The 19690-nt window shown below is 38.2% G+C and overlaps 3 protein-coding genes across 4 annotated transcripts; all 3 read right to left on the reverse strand.

Annotated features, from left to right (window-relative positions):
- Positions 1 to 143: 143 nt before the first annotated feature.
- Positions 144 to 2784, reverse strand: LOC122087596 (glyoxylate/hydroxypyruvate reductase HPR3-like). Its single transcript, XM_042656786.1, has 2 exons — positions 1621 to 2784; positions 144 to 883 (listed from the first exon to the last, which is right to left on the reverse strand). The coding sequence occupies exons 1-2, from the start codon at positions 2056 to 2058 to the stop codon at positions 356 to 358; spliced, it is 966 nt and encodes a 321-aa protein (XP_042512720.1). The 5' UTR covers positions 2059 to 2784; the 3' UTR covers positions 144 to 355.
- LOC122087595 (glyoxylate/hydroxypyruvate reductase HPR3-like) lies at positions 749 to 8757 on the reverse strand. Of its 2 annotated transcripts, XM_042656785.1 has the most exons (3): positions 8130 to 8757; positions 3081 to 3631; positions 749 to 883 (listed from the first exon to the last, which is right to left on the reverse strand). In XM_042656785.1, exons 1-2 carry the CDS (start codon positions 8610 to 8612, stop codon positions 3107 to 3109), a joined length of 1008 nt encoding a protein of 335 aa, XP_042512719.1. In that variant the 5' UTR covers positions 8613 to 8757; the 3' UTR covers positions 749 to 883; positions 3081 to 3106. The 2 variants fall into 2 exon arrangements, with proteins under 2 accessions (XP_042512719.1, XP_042512717.1); XM_042656783.1 differs by lacking the exon at positions 749 to 883 and having other exon boundaries at positions 2932 to 3631; positions 8130 to 8756.
- Positions 8758 to 9580: 823 nt separating this feature from the next.
- Positions 9581 to 13002, reverse strand: LOC122085986 (glyoxylate/hydroxypyruvate reductase HPR3-like). The gene is made up of 2 exons (XM_042654628.1): positions 12323 to 13002; positions 9581 to 10455 (listed from the first exon to the last, which is right to left on the reverse strand). The coding sequence occupies exons 1-2, from the start codon at positions 12782 to 12784 to the stop codon at positions 9931 to 9933; spliced, it is 987 nt and encodes a 328-aa protein (XP_042510562.1). The 5' UTR covers positions 12785 to 13002; the 3' UTR covers positions 9581 to 9930.
- Positions 13003 to 19690: the final 6688 nt, after the last annotated feature.

Genomic DNA, 19690 nt, shown 5'->3' on the forward strand with positions numbered 1-19690 from the left:
CGATGAATCATTTCTTCGGACAGAAGAAGATTATGGAAACACTTACTCGAAATCTCACTTATCAGATTCCATTGTGGAAGACACTATTTTTTCTGAGGACCCATGCAAAAAAATTGACAGATTATAGCTAATTATAACAAGTGTCGACTAATAACCTAATGCACCATTACAAATCAAACGCATGCTTATACAACAAACTATAATAATGTACCACTACAAATCAGTCATATGCTTACAAGCAAGAACAATAATCTACATAAAGTTTTGTAAAAGGATAAAAAAAAGAAACCAAGGGATCTTACATAGAAGTAGTTTGAATCCTTTTCTATTATTACCTAATGGATGGTCTTCTCAATCATCCTTCACCTCTGAATTCTGAAACCAATGGTTTATCCGAGAAGAAAGCCTCCAAGTTGGCTATCGTTAAATCCTGCAATGACAGAAGGGATTCTGGTGTCCACACAGCTCTATGTGGAGACAATTTAACATTATCTAACACAAGAAGCTCTTTGGGCACATCAGGCTCATTCTCAATCACATCCAGACCAGCACCTCCAATTTCTCTTTGCATCAAACACAGAATCAGTTCCTTCTCATCAATAAGATCATCCCGTCCAACGTTGATGATAACCCCTTTCTCTCCCAGTTCTAATAATACATCCCTGTTAATGATGTGGTGTGTTTCCTTGGTCAATGCACAACAAAGAATGAGAACAACACTATTAGCTGCAAGGTCACGGACATCTGAATAGTATGGAAATGCAATAGATGGCTTCTTCTTCCTTGAGTTGTAAGAGATGCTGCAGCCAAAGGCCAGAAGCCTTTTTGCAACTTCAGAGCCTATTTGTCCTAGACCAACAATCCCCACTCGTTTACCTCTTGACTGCAATCACAACCATTTCATCCACATTAGAACTAGCATTCATTCATTCATAAAGCCATTTTCAAGGAGACTCATTATCAATCCCCGCAAAAGAAAGATGGAGTTTTCCTCCTTAAGTGAAGCCGTTTAATTGGAAACTTTAATATCTAGGATAGGCAAGATAGAAATGTTTTTTAGCCCGGATTTTAGCCCATGAACTGAGTGTGAAAATGCAACCCCAATACGATGCAGAAGATTATGGAAAAATAAGAACTAACAATGCACATAGGTTTACGAGGTTAGACAAGATTGCCTACGTCCTCGGTTAGATAAGATCCTGTTTCACTATTTAGGAACCACCATCCTGCCTATCGAAGCACCTGCATCAGTACTCCCTGGATTAAACTGTAACGGAATACAAGACATCGTAAACCAACACTAAGAAAGAAGAAATTTCGATTAAGGCCAATAATATATCTTTTTAAATTGAATGACATTTTCATTTCATTGCAAGCCAGTTGGATCCTCCTACTTCTAGAACGTAGCCTTAAGAGGACCATGATGGGCAAGCAGGTAAGAAGGGAAGAAGGGAAGGGATGGTCCATGAAGATGGGTGCACTGTTTACACACAAACAGAGACACATAAAGAAGATCGGTACACTCAAATCAATTATAAGAAGAAATTGAATTGAAATAACCGAATTTGATATAGGAGATAGCTAGAATTAAGAAATTAGAAGGACGAAGAAGGTTAATACCCTGGAGCCTAGAGGATACACGCCCTTCGTAGGCCAGAATTCCCGGCGGACGAACCGGTCGCCGGCGAAGATACGTCTGAGGACATCAAGAAAGAGCCCAATTGCGTAATCAGCAGCGTCTTCAGAGAAAGAGTCGCCAGAATTAGCTATGGCAATGCCCCTCTGCCGACACTCGGCCAAATTGATGTGGTTGAGACCGGCGCTGGCAGTGACGATGCATTGAAGAGAGGGAAGGCATCGAAGGGCGTCGGCTGTGACATGGGTACCGCTAGAGCAAAGAAGGGCTCTCACTGACTGCGCTTGTGTGGTCAAGAAGAGGTTCATGGGCATCGACGACTCCCAGGCCTTGGGAAATCTGAACTTCTTCAAGAATCGATCTTCAACAGCTGCGATTGCAGGGACGGGACGAAGTTGTAAAACCACCGGTAGCTTCTCCATTTCTGCTTCTCGTTGTCTTCTTTTTCATCATCCGCCATGGACGAAGAGTGCTTCTAGTAGGATAGTATATCAAAGCTAACGGAGCAATAGAAAAAGAAAGAAGGTAGACCAATATCATTTTTTTTCCCCGTTGGAGAAGTGTGATACCCTGCTATCGTTTTCATGGCTTGCTTCTTCCAGGGAGCCGTTCCAAATTTCGAATCGAACCACCGGTCACAAGGTAAAAGTGTGGAACAAGGAAGGGATGGACGGTTGTGTAGGGAACATATATTTTTTTTTAATGGAAAGAGAATCAAAGGCAACCAAGAGAGAGAAACAAGTACATATTATCATCCGGGTTACAGAAAGATGAGTAAAATTTTCTATTCATAGCCATGTATGCTAGTCTCTCAAAACAACAACCTCATCATTTGACGGCCGGAGTCAAAAGGAGAAGGTGGGGAGAATGTTACCGACATGGAGAAAGAGAGGAACTATGTTCCAAGGCCATGAGGAGCTATGCCAGTGCTTCTATACGTCTCTCTCTCCTACCCATGTTGAATGGCAGAGTCACGACATTGCAGTGGATTTGTTCCTTTGCTGCTTGACACGTGAATTATTTGGTTTAAATTTTGTGAAAGAATTTCTTGGTTCACTCCACAAGGAATGTTACGGAGAGTAAGGAATGGGAGCGGAAAGAGAGATGGAAACATGGACACTCAACTCTAAGGGTGTCAATTTAGAACTAAAATCGAAAACTGAAACCACAGTCGGCCGTTTAGAACAGAACCAAATCGATTTATTTCCAAGTATAAATTGGAGCTAATCAAAGGATATACTACATTACTATTATCAAATGGTTAGTTTCACCAGATCACCCTCTCATACTCAACATAGTAGATAATAGAGGCAAGGGTTCTTTTATAGATCACTTTAATTTTATGGTATAAAAAGGGTTATTTTTACAAATTCAATTGTGCAACTCTTAAAAATACAATTTTCTGAAGATTACATAAATACCATTTATGAATTCAATCCTTTACCTGATATTACCTAATGGATGGTCTTCTCATTCATCCTTCACCTCCGAAAGCAATGGTTTATCTGAGAAGAATGCTTCCAAGTTGGCTATAAGCACATCATGCAATGACAAAAAGGATTCCGGTGTAAACACAGCTCTATGTGGAGACAATACAACATTATCTAAGGCAAGAAGCTCTTTGGGCACATGAGGCTCATTCTCATACACATCCAGACCAGCACCTCCAATTTCACCTTGCACCAAACAATGAATCAATTCCTTCTCATCGATGTGAGCTCCGCGACCCACATTAACAATGACTCCTTTCTCTCCCAATGCTAACAGCACATCCCTGTTAATGATATGGTGTGTTTCCTTTGTCAATGCACAACAAACAATGAGAACATCACTATTAGCTGCAAGGTCAAGGACATCCGAATAGTATGGAAACGCAACAAATGGCTTCTTCTTCCTTGAGTTGTAAGAGACACTGCAGCCAAAGGCCACAAGCCTTTTTGCAACTTCAGAGCCTATATGTCCTAGGCCAACAATCCCCACTCGTTTACCTCCTAACTGCAATCACCACCATTTAATCCACATTAGAACTACATTCATCAAGGAGAGTCATGATTAACAATAAAAAAAAAAAAAAAAAACTAAGCCTCATCCCAACTTAATGGGGTCGGCTACATGGATCTCACAAAACAAAGTAGGAAGAACTGTGGTCTAAACAGAGGAAAGGGGGAATGAAGGGAAGCATATCTGAAAGGGGGGGGGGGAATGAAAGAAGTGAAAATGAAAATTGACGAGAAGCAAGAAGAGTCATGATCAAGCCCTTCAAAAGAAAGATGGAGTTGTCATCCTTAGGTGAATCCATTTTGTTGGAATCTTTAATATCAAGGATTGACAAGATAGACAGGTTTTAAGCAGGATTCTAGCCCATGAACTGGGAGAGAAAAAATTCCAATTAAATGGATTTTGCATATGGATGCAGGATACCAATGATGGCAATATAGACAGCCTTTACAGCAATGATTTTAGACTGCAAACTAGGAGGGAAAAATTCCAAGCTAACAGATTTTGTATATGGATGCAGGGCTGCAATGTTGGAGTTATCCTTCTAGTTTTGAATGCAACAGAATTTCATAAAATTGTAGCCATGCTAACCAAAGTGGAACACTGTTTCAAATTAATATGGCTCAAGGAATGGAAAAGAGAATAATTTCTTGTGCTATTGAAAGTTGCAAGGATGCAAGCACTGGTGATACAACAGCTAAAATGTGGTTTAACATAAATTCAGAGAATTAATTTCATTAAAAAAGAAAAAAAAAAAACAAAGAAAGGACATCTTAAATTCCAAATATATTTCATGACCATTAATTTAAATGGGATACCTCTTAAAGATTTGATAATGTATCACAATAAATATCTAGAATGATCCCGAAACAGTCAGTCTTAAGAATTTTATTTTCAACAGATTAAGCAGTAGTGTTATTTAGCTCATGGAACAAACAACTCCAACTGCAACAATAACATATTTAGCCCAGGAAAACTGCATAAAAAATAATGCAGGATCTTCATGGCAAACACTAATACAACTAGAACCCTATTAGTCTAATCAATTTTTGTGTTTATTTATGGCTACAAGCAAGAAGCAGCATATCCAGAGGTTTCTTAATCAGCTTAGATCATTTGCAAACCTTTTGTTTAATATGGTAGATACCAGAAAGACAAATGACAAGAAACAAGAAGGCAAGTAGGTGCTTAAAAATTCCCATGGGCGAGCTGCATAACAGTAGATTGATAACACTGCAGCCACCCTATATATCCATATCATAACCAAGGTTCTGATTGTATACGTAATTTTCTCAAAAAATTCTCTCCTAATGCATAAAAATTATTTGTCAAATATGGAAAGCATCTAAAACAAAAATATAAATCAACATTTGACACAGAAAAGTTTCCTTTCCCATTTGCAGAACAGCTGTATGGCATGGCTCGCCTTCTTCTTTACTCCTTAAATTGGTTGAAGCAAAGAAGCCGGAATTCTTTCTTTCTGTGACTAATTCAAAAATCAAATTTTAAAGGGTAATAACAAAGCTAGAAGTAAAGAAGCCGGTGCATATTCAATTTTTTGTGGTATAGTATCTGTTAAGGAATAAGCAACATACAGTCCAACCTCCGAAGCTCACCCATTCTAAGAAAGAAGATGTGCAAGAAAAACCTTCACTCACCTCATGAATAAAAAAACATTAAGAAGAAAAAAAAATTAAAGAGACTTGGATACAGAGGATTGAGAATAAAGGACAGAACATTTCACCTCTTCTTATCATCACTAAATTGGAATACTTCAGGGTGTATTGAAGATTTTTAACAAGAATGAATGTAGTGTATCATAGATAAGTTGGGTGCTGCAGAGATGAGGATGTTCAGATGGATGTGCAACAAAACTAGGAGAGATAGGTTAAAGAATGACCAGGTTAGAGCTGATTTGGGAGTAGCCACTCCCCGATTGAGGATAAGCTTCAAGAATGCCATTTAAGGTGGTATGACCATGTTCAATAGAGACCTTGGGACGCTCCAGTAAGGAGGAGTGATCAAGATCCAAACGGAAGAGTTAAAAGAGCTAGGGGCAGACCTAAAACGACCTTAGATGAGGTTGTAAGGAAAGACATGTAAAAGCTAGGTCTGAACTCTAGTATGACCACTAACAGAGTGGCTTGGAGGGCAAAGATTCATGTGGCCAATCGCTTGTAGGTGGGATGTTACTCTGTGGTGTGTGTGTGTGTGTGTGGCCGACCCCATTTAGTTGGGATAAGGCTGAGTTGTTGCTGTAATGTAGAGATAACTGATTCACCATAAGCTGATGATACAATTATTTTTTAGGCCAACAATATATCACTTTAAAGTGAAGGACATATATTCATGGCAAGCCAGTCGGATACTCCTACTTCTAGTTGATCCTTAAATAACATAAAACCCTGCAAACATGTTTTAAGGCTATCTGAATATAGGCTCAAGAATTTACATACCACCACATAATAATGCTACGATGGATTTAAGCAAACAAGCAGAGCCTCATGATGTGGATAAACCATGAAAAAACCTGACCATTTTTCTTCTTCACCCTCTATGTGACCGAATAACCAAGCATTTGATGGAGATAAGACACTCCTTGTGGATCTGGATGATTTCATTTTCCTCCAAATGATGAGGTAACCACCTATTTTAAAGTCAAAATTCTTTCATTCTGTAACTAAGAAAAGCCAACTCGCTATAGCAAAATAAACTCAGTGCTTTAGCCAAATAACAAAATCAAGCCCAAATCTTATGGTGCTTTCAGATTGTCCAAGCTATGCACAGAATGGCCGCAGCTTTGAAGAGGTTTCTAAACATTAAATAATAATTTCAAGAATATAACTTACCAAATAGCTTTGGGGGTGTAGGCATCCGATATTCTGAAATACATAGCAGAGCCTTATTACTTAAATTGGGATGGAGACAACTAACGGAACCAAACTCTATCTGGACTTCCATCCTAAATGCAAATACTTCCCAAATAGATATGTGTTCCACCCCGCTACAAAAAAGAAGAGGGGTTCTTGGTGTTGGAACAGTATCACAAGTATCCTCCCTACTCTTTCCAAAATGGTACGCAGAATTATTGGGAATAGCTGTAGCACTGATATTTGTTGGGACCCATGGATTCCCTCACTCCCTAGACCATTAGGCGAGTATTAGACTTCCATACCTTCACACCAGGAGAAAGGTAAGGTTTGTACTTTAATAAATGGTAATTTATGGGACTCTAGTCTTCTACTATCTTTTCTATCCTTGAATGATGTTAGCTCCATTTTGAATATTGATACTGGATCTCAACAGGATCGATGGTGGTGTACCATCTCAAAATCAGGACGCCTAACCACTAAATTGGCTGTTCAATTTTTAAATTTGTTACACCTATTAATATCATTGGATCATCCAACAGGAGTTCATATTCCTCTCCATGCTCACACTGGTGGTGCTTCTTATGGAAACTTCATCTCCATCCAAAATTTAAGATTTTCTTTTGGAGAGTTTCCCATGGAGGAATCCCGACCCTGGATGTCTTAGGAAAATGGGTGAATATGGAAAAGATTTGCATCATATGCAATTCCCAACATGAAACCCTTTGGCATACTTTCCTCTTCTGCGAATTTACCAAATGAATCTGGGCAGCTAGCCCGCTGGGTCTTATTACTACTACTAGCCTTCAGGCTGTTTCTTTTCAGCACCTGATTATGAATTTTTTCAACTCGAATGTTATTCCATGTAATAATCTTGAGGATTTTTTCTCAGTTTTTATAATTTTCATGTTACTATATTTGGTCTCATCAAAATCGGATTATATTCCATAAAGAGAAACCAAATCCATATAAAATCCTCCAGCCTGCTTTGAAATGGATACATTCAATTCAAAAATACCCACATCCATACCTACTCCATCAGGTAATCAATCCAAACTCTACTTACTGTACGTCACCTTCTTTGGATACCACCATTTTGATTTGTGCTATAGTCACCAATCCTTCCTCTTCAATAGTTAGTTGGGCTGTAGGAATCTTACATATTGGGATTAGTAGCCTACTAATAACTGACTATCTATTGACAGGAAACATTACTAAAGGACGCGCTAGGGCTGTCTTACTTGTAGCACAGCTTGCACAGGAGCGGGAGTGGATTGTGAAGGAGATATGGAGTCCACTAAGCGTGGCACCTCTCGTTTTTGAATGTATATAGGTCAATGTCGGATGTTATATGTTTTCTTAAACCCTCACATGACTTGGTACAACACTTTGCTTCCATGGCAAAGGAACAATCCCCCAACAGCTAAACCGTGCACCAACCCAGGTGTGCAAAAAAAGAATATAACTTACCCCCTTCGCTCCTTCTCTTTGAATTCTATTGCAATTCGTTGAGAAGTATACTCAATCAAATATAACGAGAAAGTGAATTTCCATACATGAATTTGATGAGAAATATAGGTAGAACTAAGAAATTAAAATGGAGAAGAAGATTGATAGTTTGATACCCTGGAGCCTAAAGGATACTCGCCCTGGGTAGGCCAAAGTCCCTGTCGGACATAACGATTAGCAGCGGAGATACGTCTGAGGACATCGAGAAGGAGCCCAATTGCGTAATCAGCAACGTCTTCAGAGAACGCGTCGCCAGAATTAGCTATGGCAATGCCCCTCCGCCGGCATTCGGCCAAATCGATGTGGTTGAGACCGGCGCTGGTAGTGACGATGCATCGGAGAGAGGGAAGGAATCGAAGGACGTCGGCGGTGACAGGGATACCAGTACCGCCAGAGCAGAGAAGGGCTCTCACCGACTGAGCATGTGTGGTCAAGAAGAGGTCCAAGGGCATCGACGACTCCCAGGCCTTGAGAAATCTGAACTTCTTCAAGTATCGATCTTCAATAGGAGCGATTGCAAAGACGGGATGAACTTGTAAAACCACCGGTAGCTTCTCCATTTCTGCTTGTCGTTGTTCTTCTTTTTCTTCGTCCGCCATGGAGGGCTGCTACTACAATGCTGTATTACCTATTAACTCAACCGAGAGCAACAGGTGGGAAAAAGAAAGAACACCAACCCCAACATTTATAAGTTTCTCTTCAGCCATGGTTGAGTCCACGCTGGAACCAATCATTTGGCTATGAAATGCATCCATGATCCAACAGGCAAAAGAAAATGTTTCTAGAACAGTAACGTTTCACTAGTATTACTACCCTATTTTTCGGATCAATCCAAAACAACCCACATGTAAATTTTCAAAGGAAAATTACATGATTACTCATTTTTGGGTTTCGTTTATAAAATTATCCACAAAAAGTTTTGATTAACAAAAATACCCAAAATTAGGTTTGAGTTTACTAAATTACCCACCTAAAGTTTTAGTTAACAAAAATACCCAAATTTACAAAACTACCCAAAATAGTGATTCTTCATCTTCCACATATAATCATGTATTTTTTTATGACTAAAACTTTGAGTGGGTAGTTTTGTAAACCCAAACTCAATTTTAAGTATTTTTGTTAACTTAAACTTTAAGTGGGTAACTTTGTAAAGGGAAACCTAATTTTGGGTATTTTTGTTAATTGAAACTTTTGATGGATAATTTTGTTAAGAGAAACCCAGAAATGGGTAATCATGTAATTTTCCCAATTTTCAATTCAAAAAACCAATCTAATAAGAGAAATGTTCACATGCATACGAAGAAAGGGATTTTTCCCATTTAGAGTACTTAGTCAAGTCTGCGATAAAATGGAGGGCGCGAGCTTTGGCTTGAGAGAACTTGAACACGACACGAAGGCCATTGCACATTAGCACATCCATTTTCCTTGCTATGCCCTCCTACACGCATAGTGAACCGTAACTGTGAAAAGGTTGGAAGATCTAGCCAAAGAAAGTGATAGCCATGTAGACCCATGGTTCGATCCTTCCCCTATGAAAAATCCTATCTTGTATTAAAAGAAAATATCATGTACAAACCTAGTAATGTTTTCATTCCATGCCTTCCAAAATGAATGTGCAAAACATAAGCAGAGAAACAGTAGGGTCTCTCCCTCTGATAAGAAAAGAATACCACCCAACAAATGGTCAATTCAATAAGATCAACCCTCCTTGTGGCTAGGTTTCTTCTCGGGAGAGATGTAAAGTACATTTTCTTAAGGAACTCTGTAAAAAGAAAGATCATTATTATGTACAATTTTATTGTATAATAGGAGTTATTGTACAACTTCATGGTTGTGCATCTCCAAAAAGGGTGTCATCCATATCCGCCGAATGAATCAAATATGGTGGTGTTGTCTGTGATAGAATAGATGATCTTCTCATTCATCCTTCACCTCAGAAAGCAATGGTTTATTTGAGAAGAACGCCTCCAAATTGGCCATCAGCAAATCATGCCTCGACGAATCAGATTCATGCGTAAGGACAGCTCTATGTGGAGATAATACAACATTATCCAAGTCAAGAAGCTCTTTGGGCACATGTGGCTCATTCTCATACACATCCAGACCAGCACCTCCAATTTCACCTTGGACCAAACAATGAATCAATTCCTTCTCATCAATGTGAGCTCCACGACCCACATTAACAATGACTCCTTTCTCTCCCAATGCCAACAGTACATCCCTGTTAATGATATGGTGTGTTTCCTTGGTCAATGCACAACAAATAATGAGAACATCACTATTAGCTGCAAGATCAAGGACACCAGAATAGTATGGAAATGCAACAGATGGCTTCTTCTTCCTTGAGTTGTAAGAGATACTGCAGCCAAAGGCCACAAGCCTTTTTGCAACTTCAACGCCTATATTTCCCAGACCAACAATCCCCACTCGCTTTCCTCCCAACTGCATTCACCACCATTTCATCCAAACATCAGGACTAACATTCATAAAACTTTTTTCTAGGAAACCCACAATTTTGAATTTTCCTATCTTTTACTTTGAATCCTACAGAAGTTCATAAAAATGTCTTGACACAAATAGCATAGTCATGTGTTTAGTATCCTGTTTTACATTAACATGGTCCAAAGCATGGACTGAACAATCATTTTTGGGGCTACTAAATTGGTAGAGATGCAAAGTAATGAGAATAACAAGTAAAAATTTGTTAGATCGAAAATTTCAATAGTTAAATTCATGAAAATGAACAAAGAAAACACACCTAAAGCCCAATAAATTTGGTTCCACTTGATCTTCATTAGAACATACAAACCGCTTAATTTGATCCATGGATGGTGCGACATCCTTACACACTTAATTCTAATTTGACAAGCAAGTACTACAAAGTCGAAAGCAAATTATCATTACAAGTTTCTAAATGATCCAGAAACACCTAATCTTAAGAGAAAAGCAATGCCAGTGCTCCTATCAAGGAAAATCAATTTTATAGCTAACTCATAGACATTGTCAGGCCAAAGAGTTTCAAATTAACATATTACCAGTTGTCTTGTTTAGCTTCTAGACTAAACAACAATAACTCCAATAGGGCTTACCCAGTGCACAAGGCTCCCGCCACAGCAGGGTCTGGGGAGGGTCATATGTAAGTAGCCTAATCCCTACAACCGCAACAGGCACATATCCCTTCCCAAACAACTAAAGGGTACCTAGTACACGAGGCTCCTGCCATTGCAGGACTGGGGAGGGTCATAATGTATGCAGCCTTACCCACGCTTAGCAGAGAGGTTGTTTCCTGACAAACTGCATTTAAAATATGAAGCGGTCTATTCCCCACTTTCATAGGATCAACATGCTAGACACTGTAATAATTAGAAATCCCATTAGTCCAATTATAATTTGTCTTTCCATGGCCAATAGCAATTAACAAGAACTGGCACATCCAAAGGTTTGATAATGGCTTAGAACATAAATCTTTGCCTAAATATGGCAACTATCAAAAACTCACATCCCCGACAAAACCAAGAAAGGAAGTGGACACTTAAAAATTCCCATAGGTTCCTTGTTAATGTTCAATGAGGAAAATTCCACAGTTGAGTCTCTCTGGTTCCAATAACTGATTGTGAACACAGAACTTTTGTTAACAAAATCCAGCAAGGTTTAAAAACTTGAACTTGGGTGTGGGAACAAACATAGCCTAAGCATCTGCTTTTAGAGTTGGAGCCTCCCTAGCCCCAAACTATCTTACCTCCTACCCCACCAACAACAACAATATCTCATGAATAAAAGTAATGAAATTATTTTTTCTGAGGCCTATATATTCTCTTGCTCTGTTTGTTTCTAGGTAAATTGACATAAAAGGAAAATCTTCAAGTAAAATCAGTGAAGAAATCCATTTGACATGCTAGAGGCTAGCAGTTAGCCAAGTTTATGATGGAGGATATTGAAAAAAGAGAGCGCCATCATATGGATAAAGCCACGCAGTAAGAGCCATTTCTTTGCTCTGCGTGAATGAAAGTAGTAATGGAAAAAACTAGTTATGGACAGGAATGGTTCACTTTCACTTTCCTCCAAGTGAGGTAAGAACCCATTCTAAATCGTAGTTAAGTTCTAAAAATCTTCCTTAAGCCAACTCATTAATGTTCTTCTAAGCACTTAGGCCTTTTTCTTTTCAGATGAGCAAAGCAAGGAAATGGAGACCGCTACCCATTACCCAGAAGTTCTTTGAGAACTATGCTAAAATTAAGGAGAAATTGATGTTGACAAAGCGAGTATCCAATAAGTAAGAAATTGGAAGAAGGGAGAAAAAGACTGATACCCTGGAGCCAAGAGGATAGTCCCCCTTGATGGGCCAAAACCCCTGGCGTACATAGCGGTCGGCAGCAGAGATCCGTCTTAGGACATCGAGCAATAGTCCAATGGCGTAATCAGCACCGTCTACGGAGAAACAGTCTCCAGCATTTGTTATAGCAATTCCCCTCCTCCGGCACTCATCTAAATCGATGTGGTTGAGACCAGCGCTGGTAGTGACTATACATTGGAGAGAGGGAAGACATCGAAGGACGTCGACAGTGACAGGGGTTCTGCCAGAACAGAGAAGGGCTCTCACCGACTGCGCATGTGTGGTCAAGAAGAGATCCTTGGGCAACGACGACTCCCAGGCCTTGAGAAATTTGAACTTCTTCGAGAATCGATCTTCCGCAGTCGCTATTGCAGGGACAGGCATGAGTTGTAAAACCACCGGAAGTTGTTGTTTTGCTTCTTCTTCTGGGCTCTCCATTGACGATGAGGGCTGAGAGAAGAAGAGAAGGACTTCCCACTTCAAGAGAGCAAAGAGCAACAAGGGTCAGGAGCAGGGAAGGAGCTGAGGAAGTGCTTTATAGTTATGCATGCGTGGCTGAGCTCTCCTCTTCTTCTTCTGCAGTCTCCCTCTTTCATGCTTTGCTATGCTCTCCTGATTCCCTGAAAGAGTGGGTCATGGCGTTTGGTGGTTGCGTACTGCTTTTCTATTCTGATTCTTATTAGCTGACAATTGTGGAAAGGCGGTTCGCTTTATGCTGGGTCCAAAACTCGCCTTTTTCTTTCCTTTCTCTCTGTTTTGGGAGGGGAGATTGCTTTGCCAGCTGCGTGGGCCCAGCATCAATGTGGCAATGACAGGTAAAAATTTTTTTGAAAAAAATTACATGATTGCCCACTTTTGGGTTTTTCTTCATAAAATTACCTATCAAAAGTTTCAATTAATAAAATACCCAAAATTAAGTTTCCTTTTACAAAATTACCCACTTAAAGTTCAAGTTAATAAAAATACCCAAAATTGAGTTAGGGTTTACAAAACTACCCTCTCAAAGTTTCAGTAATAAAAAAATACATGATTATATGTGGAAGACGAAGAATCACTATTTTGGGTAGTTTTGTAAACACAAACCTGATTTTGAGTCTTTTTGTTAATAAAACTTTAGGTGGTAGTTTCATGAACTCAAACCTAATTTTGGATATTTTTATTAACCAAAACTTTTTGTGGGTAATTTTGTAAAGAAAAACCCAAAAAGTAGGCAATCATGTAATTTTCCTAATTTTTTATTTCACTTGATAAGTAATCACTTCACCTTTCATGTTTCTAGATATCAGTATTATGCAGCTTTCGTTTTTTACGTAATATGCGGCTGATAAGTAGTCATTTCACCTTTCATGTTTCTAGATATCAGTATTGTGCAGTTTTCTTTTTTTTACATAATGCGCGGCATAAGGTCAATGGGGTTGGTAGTATAGTGGTGAAAATACCCTCAATCCATCAGAGTCGACTGGTCTCACTTGCCGTAAAAGGTATCCTTTCCACTCGAATAATTAGATTGTTGAAGCTTGACATGTGAATAAAGAGAGGACCATGAAACCTATCAATACATAAAATTTCTACTCTATCTAACCTATCACATGACATATATATATATATATATATATTATACAATTATAAAAGAATGTACTCATGCTTTCGTGACTAATCTTTTCATTACCTACTTTACCCTTCTAGCTTATTTAAATGCACTATCTTCTTCATTATCTTTTTTGTCAATTCTTTTTATTTTTGGATATTATTGGTATCTTTTATTATTTTTTAATATTTTAATATTTAAGTTTTAAGTTTCCAGAAAATAAAATAAGATTCTTTTTCTAAATTCTCTCACGTCAATTAATTTCCTAATCTTATTTAGTCTTTTTACTAACAAAAATATACTGAAATTTCCTATTTTTAGTTTGAATACTCTCTCTCTCTCTCTCTCTCTCTCTCTCTCTCAACTTTCCTTCTACTCTCTCTCTTCCTTTTCTTTCTCTCCTCGCTTCAATACGCAACTTTCCAATAGAACGAAGGCATTCTCTATAAATTCAAGCTTTAATTTCGAAATATAACTTTGTTCATCTACTCGCTCCCCCTGTTCTCAACCACTGGTAGGAGAGGAAAAAATAAAATAATAAAATAAAAAAAAAATTTCACTCATACTCTAACGTTTCTCCCTCTCCACTCTGCATAATTATCTTTTAACTCATCCTCTCACGATGGTACAGGTACACTGGATTTTAATTTTCAAAATATATTTTCTGTTTCCTTGTTTCGATTTTATTTGATTTGCTAAAGCATCATGTGTCGCAGCCATGAGTTTGATGGGAATCTCGGGATTTCTGATTTGATTTGAGTTGGCATTGTACTTTGGATTGAAATTCTGAGCTCATATAATGAGTCTCTTCTCAATGCAGGAAAGAGGACTTTTGTTAAACAGGATCTTACTGGAGAGTTTGAGAAGAAATATGAGCGTAAGTCTTTGATGCATTCAATAATTCTTTTTGTTTAACTCGCTTTGAATGTTGTTCTCACGATTTTATCATTGATTGCAGCAACGATTGGTGTTGAAGTTCATCCATTGGACTTCTTCAAGAACTGTGGGAAGATCCGATTTTATTGTTGGGACACTGCTTGCCAAGAGAAATTTGGTGGACTAAGAGATGGATATTAGTAAGTATTAGAATAATGCTAATGGATCCTTGCTGCTATTAATTTATGGCGAAAATCCTATATGATTCATAGTTTTTAAGCAGGTTCCTCATGTTTCTGTGCAAATAGTGTTGAAATTTTTTGGTATAGTACCTGGCCGCTGGAATAATTTTTTAGTGCCTTATTTTTCACTTTTTTTTTTTTTTTTTTTTAAATATGATGAATGACTGTTGATGAGAATTTTCTGGGTAAGCTTTCAATATTGTAGTTGATGAGGGACTACTATTGATAAGGGAATTAACCCTATGATCTGGTCTCTAAAATGTTAAAAACCAAAACAGTGAAGCTGGAAGTCATTATCATGAAAGGCTGTCCAAGTAATATTCTGCAGTTTGCATCTCATAACAAATTGTTCAATTAACATTTGAATACATGTCTTAACCAAAGGCTGTTGGTAGGGAAGCCAATCTTTATTCAAAACGGCATTGCATGATTTTTTTTTCCCTCTTTGCCCTCTCCTTTAGCATCTAAAATTTAATAGTAAAGAGAGGGGGCTTTGGTTCGGTTTTTAAGAGGTGGATCGATGAATATGCATTTATAGTTACTAAACATGGCATTGGCATGGATATCATTGATAAAAAGGCTCAACCAAGAAATTTTTCAGGGCCACACAGAATGGTTGATGCATTTCTTGACACTGATGTTCTTTTGGTTTCTCTTAAATCTTATTAGTTTGTTTCCATTATCATAAAACCTTATTTCTTTTGATTCTTCAACTCCATCATATATCTTTTTTGATAAGTTTCTTCCCGTGATGGGTGTTGAAGAACTTAAATTTCTTCTCTACATTCTGAGAATGTTGTCTTTGGTACTCATCTCTTTGGGGTTTGATCCTAAAGATAATTATCTGATACAGAAAGAAATACAAAAATGACATCTCCCACCCCAACCTCCCCTCCAAAAGAAAAAAAAAAAAAAAAAAAAAAAAAAAAAAAAAAGGCTCTATATTGCTACTTGGTTATTTCTCTATCTTCCATCCGCACTCCCTAGACAGAAGAAAAGTAAAAAACTATTATAGAAATATCTCAAACATATCTGATTTCTAAGATTATATCCACATGTGGAGATTCAAAGATATTAATGTTTGCATAGATCAAGCCCAAGGAGTGTGACCTGTGTAATCTTTAGTGATGTATGATGTTAGCGTTGACTACGTTAAATTTAGATGTGATATTATACTTACATAATTGCTTAAAGCCCAAAACAGGTTGCGCGTTCGGGTTTCTTTCTCGACTGATTAAATGATTAGGCTCTTTAAGGATCTAGACTTGGGTACTTACTATACCTACATGATTAAATGATTAAATGAAATTCTGTATTTTCTGTTGAATAATCATGGTATAAAAATGTGGTTTTGCATTATCCCAAGTTCCTTGGCATTCAATCAATAATTGCTTCTCCAAAAGTCAGGTTAACTCTATAATTAGATACTATAAATTATTTTTCTTTTCTTTTCGATTTAGACTGAAATAGATTGAACGTTCCAAAAATTTGGATCAATTAATTTTACAAAAGATAATTTTTAGACTGCATTAAGATTGTAGTAGACATTTAATTTCTTTGCGACCTAACACATGTTAGTTTTACTAGTGTATATATATATATATATATCAATATACAAAATAGATATTTGTGCACCCCAAAAAGCTGCAATTTAGAATCAATTCTTAAATCATAAGGCATAAGGAAAATTACATGATTACCCACTTATGGGTTTTCCTTTGCAAAATCACCCAGTTAATGTTTCAGATAACAAAAATATCCAAAATTAAGTTTGAGTTTACAAAACTATCCAAAACAATGATTCTCCTTCATCTTCCACATACAATCAGATATTTTTGTTAACTGAAACATTGAGTGGATAGTTTTGTAAACCAAAAACATTGTTGAAGGTGTTTTTGTTAACTGAAACATTGAGCATGTAGTTTTATAAACATAAACCTGATTTTGGGTATTTTTGTTGACTAAACTTTGGATGGGTAGTTTTGTAAAAGGTAATTTACAACACCACCCCTTAGAGAATGCCACAATTATAAGACCACCCCCTCTGTTTCACCAAATTTGACTCAGACCCCTTACACTATTAAGGAATATACCATATATGCTTATGTCGGCCATTATATTTTATTTTAAATACCAAAATGCCCTTATTAAATATGAAGTACCTAAAATATCCTTGTAATAATTTATATTTCTTTCACCTAGCAACCGAACTCGTCTAGAACTCGTCATCTTGTTCATGCTGAATTCAATTTCTTACTCCGCAAAGTGTCGACACACCGTTGGATTTGATTTCCTCTTCGGTGAGTGAATCGATTGGGAACCCTATCGAAATGGCAATCAAAGCTTCGATATCAATTTCCTTGGCGACTGATATTGGGTATCTTACGCTGATGATTCTTAGAAGGCGTTGGATTGTCATTGATCTGCATCTGGATGATCTCGTCCATCATCTTCTCGTCGAAACGAAATTGGTTGCAGGCCACGAGGCGGAAAATGGCTTGCACCATTCACCCAGAAGACACAGGCAGCAGGCCCTACTGAGCAAGGTCGTAGCTGCTTCTCCCCGAGTCGTAGCTGAGCTCCCTATCCTTTTTCTCCTCTTCTTCTGCTTCCTGCGACCTCTTCTTCTCCTCAGCAGCCTCCACCGGTTTGTAGCCGCAAAGATGTTCTGCTACCCGAACTCTGCAATCAGCATCATAACTTTTTTATGCCTTTCATAAATTTGAAAGATCTTCAAGTTTAATCACAGAATCATTGCTCCACTATATCTCTGACAAATCTTTTGTGGAATTGGCTCCCAGTACATCAGGGATACGCTCTTCCAAGGCTCTATCCAATGATTCAGCTAAATTTGATTCCAATAAACCTAATCTGCAGATTCTCTTATATAACTCATAGCTAGCTCCTCTAAGACCTTCTGAAATCATTTCCTTCAAATCACCAGAACCAACTGCCCTAGAACCCAGCACATTAAGTAAGACCTCAGCTGAACTAGGTGTCCAGAAAACTACAATAGCACAACTTTTGTTGTGACCTATGCTTTGTCCACAAAGAAATTGTTGCCACCATCAATCGGCCCCTCTACTTCTCATCACCGCCATAAGTTCCTCTACATTCCTCTGTACCTCCTCATCTGGGGTGAAGCTACGAATCTCTGATTTTTTTTTTAAGGTATTAATGACTGACCATGAATTTCATTCCACAGATGTGCCTCAATCGGCTGGAACTCATTTGAACCCTTGGTCGCAAGTATGGAGAGAAGGAGAGAAGGAGAGAAGGAGAATGAAATGTAAAATGGTAAAGAGGGATATTTTTGGGATAATGAAAATTGATAACTTATCAGTGTTTTACTCATAAGGGCAAAAATGTCATTTCATAACATTCCTTAACAGTGACTGACAGTAAAGGCTCTGAGTCTAATTTGGTGAAACAGAGGGGGTGGTCTTATAATTGTGACATTCTCCAAGGGGTAGCACTGTAAATTACCCTTTTGTAAAATAAACCCCAAAAGTGGGTAATCATGTAATTTTCCCTAAGACGTCTCCCCACCCATCCGTGGGTTGCCGAGATGGTTAGGGCGAATTGAGGATTGTGTGAATAGACGTAATACTATTTAAGTGGAGACTATGGCGGTGGGTTACTGCGCTAGTCTTCCCGAGGATTAGTCAAGGTGCGCGTAAGCTGGTCCGGACACCTTGATTAACAAAAAATAAATAAATAAATAAGACATCTCCCCCATGGTGATTGTATACCTTGTTACGAAAATAGTTTTCATGACCCAACTTTTCTTCACCCGTGGAAGAGATTCTCTCTTCAACCATGTTCTATGTCAATACTTTTTGTTTTTTTTTTGGGGGGTCAAATATTCAATACCATCCGAAACTCCTCTATGGCCTTGCATGTTGTGCAACGCCCATCTGACAACTGAGAGCATCTAGACATACGTCTCAACACACAGATGTGTATCTCCAGCGGATCTTAGTTGTCAGATGTGTATTGTACACTGAGATGCACCATAGAGGAGCCCCACGCTAGGGGTGGGGGGCTCTTCACTTGCACCATCTTCGGAGGGATTACTGATAATTGGAGTGTGGACCAAAAAGCAAGAAAAAAAAAAAAAACATAGTAACTAAAGTTTAAAAGAATAGAAATCAGGATCTGGATTAAAATCAACTTGATCGACCATTTCTTGGATTGAGTGGGTAGATTTGTTCCAATTTCTCTTTCACGTCTGTTCATGATCTTTTGATTTTGCCAAATCTTACCTTCTCCAGAGGCCTTGTAATCTGATCATTCCATAGCGTATCTTCAACAGAAACGCCGGTCCAGAGACCCTAGTGGCTTGTCCTAGGTGTGGTAACGGGCTGCGACAGGCTCCGTAAGAAATTACATAACTACATAGCCCATGGTTCTAAGTATCGTTAACGGATTAATTAATATGTATCGAATTGCCTGTCATGTCTCCAATCCCAATACCCGGCCAATGTATCGGTTGAATGGTTTAGACTAGGGGTAAAAAAAGTCTAGAAATATGCTTGTTACGGAAAATCAGTGATATTCCTGTCCAAGGGTGATCTGATACGAAATCGGTTTTTGAGATGGCTGATACCCATTCTGATACCGTGCACTAAAACGATG

This window comes from Macadamia integrifolia, chromosome 8 (genome assembly GCF_013358625.1).
Source record: "Macadamia integrifolia cultivar HAES 741 chromosome 8, SCU_Mint_v3, whole genome shotgun sequence".
NCBI classification, from domain to species: domain Eukaryota; kingdom Viridiplantae; phylum Streptophyta; class Magnoliopsida; order Proteales; family Proteaceae; genus Macadamia; species Macadamia integrifolia.